The sequence below is a fragment of the Conger conger genome, chromosome 9 (assembly GCF_963514075.1).
Source record: "Conger conger chromosome 9, fConCon1.1, whole genome shotgun sequence".
Classification (NCBI taxonomy): Eukaryota; Metazoa; Chordata; class Actinopteri; order Anguilliformes; family Congridae; genus Conger; species Conger conger.
The window spans coordinates 5155969-5163468 of record NC_083768.1 but is presented as its reverse complement, the minus strand read 5'-3'; the positions used below and the strand labels follow the sequence as shown (position 1 = coordinate 5163468).

At 50.2% G+C, this 7500-nt stretch overlaps 1 protein-coding gene across 1 annotated transcript in view; it reads right to left on the bottom strand.

Moving 5' to 3' along the window:
* Nucleotides 1-120: 120 nt before the first annotated feature.
* LOC133136725 (myomesin-1-like) overlaps nt 121-7500 on the bottom strand; it is a 39929-nt gene continuing 32549 nt past the window's right edge. Inside the window, 8 exon segments of the mRNA XM_061254391.1 lie at nt 121-1821; nt 2447-2502; nt 2956-2978; nt 3247-3283; nt 3591-3754; nt 4270-4375; nt 5044-5082; nt 5717-5804. Coding sequence (XP_061110375.1) covers nt 1510-1821; nt 2447-2502; nt 2956-2978; nt 3247-3283; nt 3591-3754; nt 4270-4375; nt 5044-5082; nt 5717-5804 — 825 coding nt within the window. The 3' untranslated portion in view covers nt 121-1509.

The window sequence follows — 7500 nt, the reverse complement described above, 5'->3', positions numbered from 1 at the left end:
GTGGCTACACCGGGGATCGAACCATGTACCTTAGCCAGTGTGCTACAGGCTGTACTAGGCCCACGCGCTACAGTTTGGGCATTGGCTCTGGAAACACAGAGGACACAGAGACAGAGAGAGCACGAGGAGATGAGGGAATGCGTGCATCGTTTATTAGGCAAGCGACAGGTCATCACAGACAGGGCGTGGTCAGGCCGTACAGGAAGTGATGTTAGCGCTGTTAGCGCCGTTAGCGCCACGTTTCCCGCGGTGGTGAAAAGGGCACGAAACGGACCTTCCTCTCTCGCCTGGCTGAGGAGAAACCGGAGGTGACTCGGAGGTTTCACCCAGAACCAGACCCGGGTCAAACACGCGGTTGTTCTGGATTCAAACAGTTTTCTGCGCTCGATCGATGGTGGCTGGTGCAATTCAGCCAACCAAGAGGACCAGACGGACCGATACATAGGTTCCCGATACACCAAACAAGCTCAGTAAAGCGTAGAAACGGACTTGAATCAAAAACAATGACGTATTTGAGCCAGGTCTGCCGAGAACCCGGCTTGACCGTAACACGTTACGCTAAGCACCACATTTAGCATCACATTGGAGTTGCAGTACACAGAAAATACACGACTGAATTCCACAAATCTGAACAATAACATTCATTCTATCAGTGAGTTAGTCACAGAGCGGTCCAGTATAGCGTCATTGACCCCTCTCTCAGCCTGATGGCGGAGACATTTTTAGGCATGAACTGCACCTCTCTGGTACACTGACGCTCATAACTGGACATCTGGGGCTCCCCTACAAACGCGCACCAGCGACAGACGCAGAACTGGCCACAGAAAAACAGCGATGCGTACATGTCCCAGCACCACCGAGTCTCCCCGGATACGCTTTAAATCAGGACGAACGTTTAGCGCCTTTTCGCCCAGTGCAGGACCCGTGCCGTGACATCACGCATACGCGATCGGAATGCTCTCAGCTGAACATTCTCACGCTGATGTCACAGTCACTACTGGTGACTGAAAGCAAGAGTTCTGGAACACCGACTTAGAATTTTTGAAAACAAAACAAATTCCAAACAAAAAAAACCTGCTCTCCTCAAAGGGTTCATCTTCTCCAGAAGGACCGGAGTGAGAAAGTTCCACACAACACAAGGAACCCCACTCACTCAGACCAGGGTCAAATACGTTGTAATTGTTTTGGATTCAAATACATTTCTGAGCCCGATTGATCTTGCCTGGAGCAACTGAGCCAATCACGAGGACCTGACAGTGAGGTTTCATAGGCTCCAATAAAAAAGACAAGCTTAGTAAAGCGTAGAAAAGTATTTGAATCCAAAACAATTGCGTATTTGACCCAGGTCTGGGCACCGGATTGCACTGCAGGTAAAGGCACTTCTAAATCGCCCTGGCAACAATTTATTAATCTCTTTCCATTACATAACTATACTCCCCCCCACCCCCCTGCCCCTTTTTTTTTTTCCATTTTAAAAGTGGAAGCTTTTTTTCCCATGAGCCTTCCTTTCTACTTCTTGTCTTTTTTGCCTTTCTCTTTCTCTTTCTTGTCCTTCTCATCCCCCTCTTCCCCCTCCTCCTCTCCCTCTGGGATGTACACGCTGACGGTGAAGTTGCCCCTCTCCGTGCCGTACTTGTTGGTGACCTCCAGGCAGTACTTGCCGGAGTCGGGCGGGGTCACCGCGGCGATGGTGATGCTGGCAAACTTTCCCGCCTCGAACTTGAGCGTGTAGCGGCCGTCGGACGTGATGTCCTTCTCGTTCTTCAGCCACCTCACCTGGGGCGTGGGCTCGCCCCACACGTTCCCCGTCAGGTTCAGAGACTGCGGGGGGGCACAGGTGAGCACAGGTGAGCACAGGTGAGCACATTATGATCTCACACACACATCCTCTGCCTGTCACCCATCCCAGTCACTGAGGAGCAGTGGGCAGCCACAGTGCAGCGCCCGGGACCAGCTCCAGCTCTGAGGCCAGGGCCACACACTCCCCTGTCATGACAGATTTTACACCTGTTTGCATTTCTATGGAGTGAAATGTGTCATTTCTGCTGTTGTCACATTAACAGCTGTTGCTTACATTCTGTGCTGTAATGCAGTTACATACGTGTGGCTGAATGACTAATTCAATTCAATTAAGGCAGCGTTAATTGGTTGCATAGACAATAACCCAGTGTTAGCCATTGCATGAGAGAAGGCTTTGCTGTGCTAACGCTGGGGATCGCTACATGAAGAAGGATCTGTGGGTAGAATGAGGCTAACAGTGTTAGCTGATGCTACAGAGGCTACTGTAGGTAGAATGAGGCTAACAGTGTTAGCTGATGCTACAGAGGCTACTGTAGGTAGAATGAGGCTAACAGTGTTAGCTGATGCTAGAGAGGTTACTGTCGGTAAAATGGGGCAAACGGTGTCAACTGATTCTGTGGAGGCTAAGAGTTCTCCCCCTTCATACCTTGCCCTCCTGGATGGTGACCACATCAGGCAGGCCTCCCACAACGCGAGCACGGTCTGAAAACCACAAAGAAGAGAATCAGGAAACCACATGCTGTGAGCACAAACACTTCCCCCGGGGACACTGGTCTCTTTAATTCAACCCAACTAACCCAACTAACTCAACCCAACTCATCCCAACTCAACCCAACCATCCCCACTCATTCAAACTCTATTCAGCCAATCCCAACTCAACTCAACTCAACTCAAACCTATACACAGCCCAGGATGTAGAGGCTAATACAGGACTATGGGGAGGCTGGGTGTAGAGGCTAATACAGGACTATGGGGAGGCTGGGTGTAGAGGCTAATACAGGACTATGGGAGGCCTGGGTGTAGAGGCTAATGCAGGACTATGGGGAGGCCTGGGTGTAGAGGCTAATACAGGACTATGGAGCCTGGATGTAGAGGCTAATACAGGACTATGGAGCCTGGGTGTAGAGGATGTGTAGAGAGAAGAGCGGCACTTACTCCTCTCCGCTATGGCTGCAGCCCTGGAGAAGAGAGAGCAATGATGAGAGTCTGAAGAGCATTTACACACAGTTTACACACATTCTGTGTGTGTGTATTTGTGAGTATTCTGTACGTATATATTTGTGAGTATTCTGTGTGTATATATGTGTGAGTATTCTGTGCGTATATATTTGTGAATATTCTGTGTGTGTATATTTGTGAGTAATCTGTGTGTATATTTGTGAGTATTCTGTGTGTATATTTGTGAGTATTCTGTGTGTATATTTGTGAGTATTGTGCGTAACTCACTTCAGCCTCTGGAACTCAGCGTAAGCCTCCTCCCACGCTGTGGAAAAACAGATGGAAAAGATTTCAGAGCTTTTATTACGAGAATAACAAATACACTGCAAAAAGACCTAGAAGAGCTACTGCCAAGTTCCACTGATGATACGAGTTCACAGACATGCACACACTCAAACACACACAGAGGCGCACACACACACACACACACACAGAGGCGCACACACACTCACACACACACACACACACACAGAAGCATACACACACACACACAGAGGCACACACACACACACAGAGGCATACACACATACACACAGAGGCACACACACACACACACAGAGGCGCACACACACCTTGTCCCATCAGCTCGTAAACCCTGCGGATCCCGGCCTTGCCGTCGAAGATGTCGATGGCATATTTTCCGCGGTCTTTCTCGGTGGGCTCATTAATCTTCAGCCACAGCTCCTCGCCGGAGACGCCCGCCACCAGGTGCTTGGACTGCGTGATCTTCGCATCTCTGAGGAGCGGCGCAGGGGAAAACGTGTGAGCACAAACATGCTGAAAACACACACACCCACATTGTGAGAACACACACATACACACACATACACACACACAAACTGTGAGAACACACACATACACACACACTCTGAGAACACACACATACACACACACACACACCCCCACACTGTGAGAACACATGCATACACACACATACACTGTGAGAACACACACACACACACACACACACACACACACACACTGTGAGAACACACACATACACACATACACACCCACACTGTGAGAACACACACATACACGCACATACACCCACACTCTGAGAACACACACATACACACACACACCCACACTGTGAGAACACACACATACACAATGTGAGAATGCACACACATGGACACATAAACACACACATACACACACACATACACACACGCACACACACATACACAGACAGGCACACACACACAGACACACGCACTCACACACACACACACACTCACACACACGTACTTGTAGAGCCAGCCCACGCGCAGCTCCTCGATGTAGTACACCACGGTGGTGTGCAGAATGATCCCCTCCTCTGTGCTCGTCACAGACAGCTCTGTGGCGGAGTTCGCTATGGGAGCACACGCAGTCACACAAGGTCATACAAGGTCAAACAAGGTCAAACAAGGTCAAATAAGGTCAAATAAGGTCACACAACGTCAATCAAGGTCAAACAAGGTCGTACAAGGTCAAAGAAGGTTACACACAATCATACGAGGTCAAACAAGGTCAAACAAGGTTACACACGGTCATACAAGTTCAAATAAGGTCACACGACGTCATTCAAGGTCAATCGAGGTCACACAAGGTCAAAGAAGGTTACACACGTTCATACAATGTCAGACAAGGTCAAGGAAGGTTACCCACAGTCATACAAGGTCAAACAAGGTCAATCAAGGTCATACTAGGTCATACAAGGTCAAACAATGTCAAACAACGTGACATTAACAAGTGCAGCCAGAGCAGCACTCGGGACACAGGCAGACCTGCAACGTCACACCACACAACCGTAGCACAACGGCAGGTTCCATGTTCCAGCACTTTCCGTGCACAATCTCAGAGCATAGTGACTTACGACGTGCCCAACTTCTCTCACCAACCACCACCCGTTATTATCAAAGAAATGAGAACCTCCATTCTTAAATCTGTCTTACGTATGTTGTCCAGTTATTCATGTTTTTTTCTTCCCTTTGGGAAAACATTTGTAGAAAACAGAAGTGTTCAGAAGCGCAGACTTACCGATAACTCTGAATACTTCATTCATCAGTCCCTGGAATCCTGAAAAAAAAAAAAAAAACATCAGATGGTAATCGACAGTCGGACCTTGACGTACCACAGAGCACACGCAGTGCGTTTTTTTTCATTAATATGTAACTCCTGAGGACTGGTCTGCCACTGCAGACAGGGTGGGGGGCCATGCCAAGAGCCCCCGACAGCAACCCCACTGCAGCAGGGCAGGACCGCTGCGTCACAGAGACAGGGCTCAGGACACAAAACAAAAACAAAAAACAAAAAGGCCAGAGTGTGCATGTCAGAGAAACATCCACAGGTGCCCTGAGTACGAACTGTACACACACAGACACACAAACACACAAACACACACACGTACATATACACACAAACACACACACACACACACACACACAAACACACACACGTACATATACACACAAACACACACACACACACACACAAACACACACATGTACATATACACACAAACACACAGAGAAATCACGTATCAGAGAAACATCAACAGGTGCCAGGCCCCTGGGTATGAACTCTACTGAGAGGACACACAAGCACACACACTCACACACACACACACACACACACGCATATACACACACACACACACATATCGCAACGTATACAGACCAGCACAGGGTGTCTGTGACACAAACAGGCTCACCTGCCCCTGTCAGGTCCAGTGTGCTCTTGTCTTTGCCTCTGTGGTCCTTCAGCTGAACCTCATAAATGCCTGCATCCTTCTTGCTGATCTGAAACAAATGCCAGTTTCTGCAGATCAGAACATATTCTCTCTCTCTCTCATCTCTCACTCTCTCTCCGACAGCAAGCACGGAAGCCTGCTGAAAAACACAGCTCAAGCTAGGTTTTGAAACAGCTGGTAGCAGGTTGACCAGTTCAGACCAGCTCATAGGTCAACATGGTTTTTCCGGTTGACTAGTTCAAACCAGCTCAAGCTAGGTTTTTTGAAACAGCTGGTAGCTGGTTGACCAGCTCTTACCCAGCGAGACCAGCTTCATGACCAGCTCTTACCCAGCGAGACCAGCTTTATGACCAGCTCTTACCCAGCGAGACCAGCTTCATGACCAGCTCAGTTTTCGAGCCGGTCAAGCAGGCATAGCTGTATTTTGCAGCAGGGAAGTCATTCCATTCCAAAAAAGTCGTTTTCATCAATAAAATAAAACCAAAGTGAATGAAAAGGGTGAGGTAGGGTGCTTCAGGCCAGAGGGACAGGACAGGACAGAGAAAAAGGGGAACGGAAATCAAATAAGATCAAGCAGAAACGTTTGGCATTCGCAAGCAAACACGAAGCACGTCTAGCGCAGGGGACAGTCCCAAACTTTGGCGTCGGGATCTCCAGTGTTCGCCAGCGTCTCGGGAATGCTGTCCAGGTCGTCGGACTCCGAATCCGAGCCCTTCTTTACGGTCTTAAAGGCACACTGCAATTAGACAAGACGGCGCAACCCGTTAAGCAGAGCAGAAGCGTAAGCAGAGACTCCCGGACGGTGTTCAGTGTCGACTCAACGCTGACAGAGTCCAACGGGGACAACACGCACTCTGTCAGAGTTTAGGCTAATGCTGAACATGTTCCTGTGTGTAAACGTGAACCTGGTCAGGCCTGGTGTTTGGCGGACGTGATTGCAGAAGGTGCCTTAAGTGACCGGTTAATTTCTGGTTACCAACCGTTGTCGGTCCAGCAGTGCTACACTGTTTTACCCCAATAAAACCACATCTGTCAATAGCTAATGCATTCTGACACTGAGCCAACCTGGTTCACATTTACATTCACTGATGATCAGTGGAGCTGCCCCTAGCCCCGCCCCCAAGCCCCAGCAACCACAAAGGCCCTGCCTCCAAGCCTTAGCAACCACAGCGACCCCGCCCCCAACCCAAGCAACCATAAAGGCCCCGCCCACTAGCCCCAGCCCCCCACAGCAGTGACATCACATCTCACTCATTCTGACACAGGCACCATGGAGTGCCGCAGTCAGTGTTATCCTTCAGTGTTATTCAGGGCAGCCATTGCATCAGCAGAGCGCACAGCTGCATGGCTAAAGCACAGGAGCCGCAGGGAGCGTGTGACAGGGGCCACAGTGAGCGTGTGACAGGGGCCACAGTGACGGGGGCCACAGTGAGTGTGTGACAGGGGCCACAGTGATGGGGGCCACAGTGAGTGTGTGACAGGGGCCACAGTGATGGGGGCCACAGTGAGCGTGTGACAGGGGCCACAGTGACGGGGGCCACAGTGAGCGTGTGACAGGGGCCACACTGAGCGTGTGACAGGGGCCACAGTGACAGGGGCCACAGTGAGTGTGTGACAGGGGCCACAGTGACGGGGGCCACAGTGAGCGTGTGACAGGGGCCACAGTGACGGGGGCCACAGTGATGTCCCCCACTGCACCCCTCCCTCCCTCCTTGGGAGACGCTGAGGCCAGTTATACCTCACCC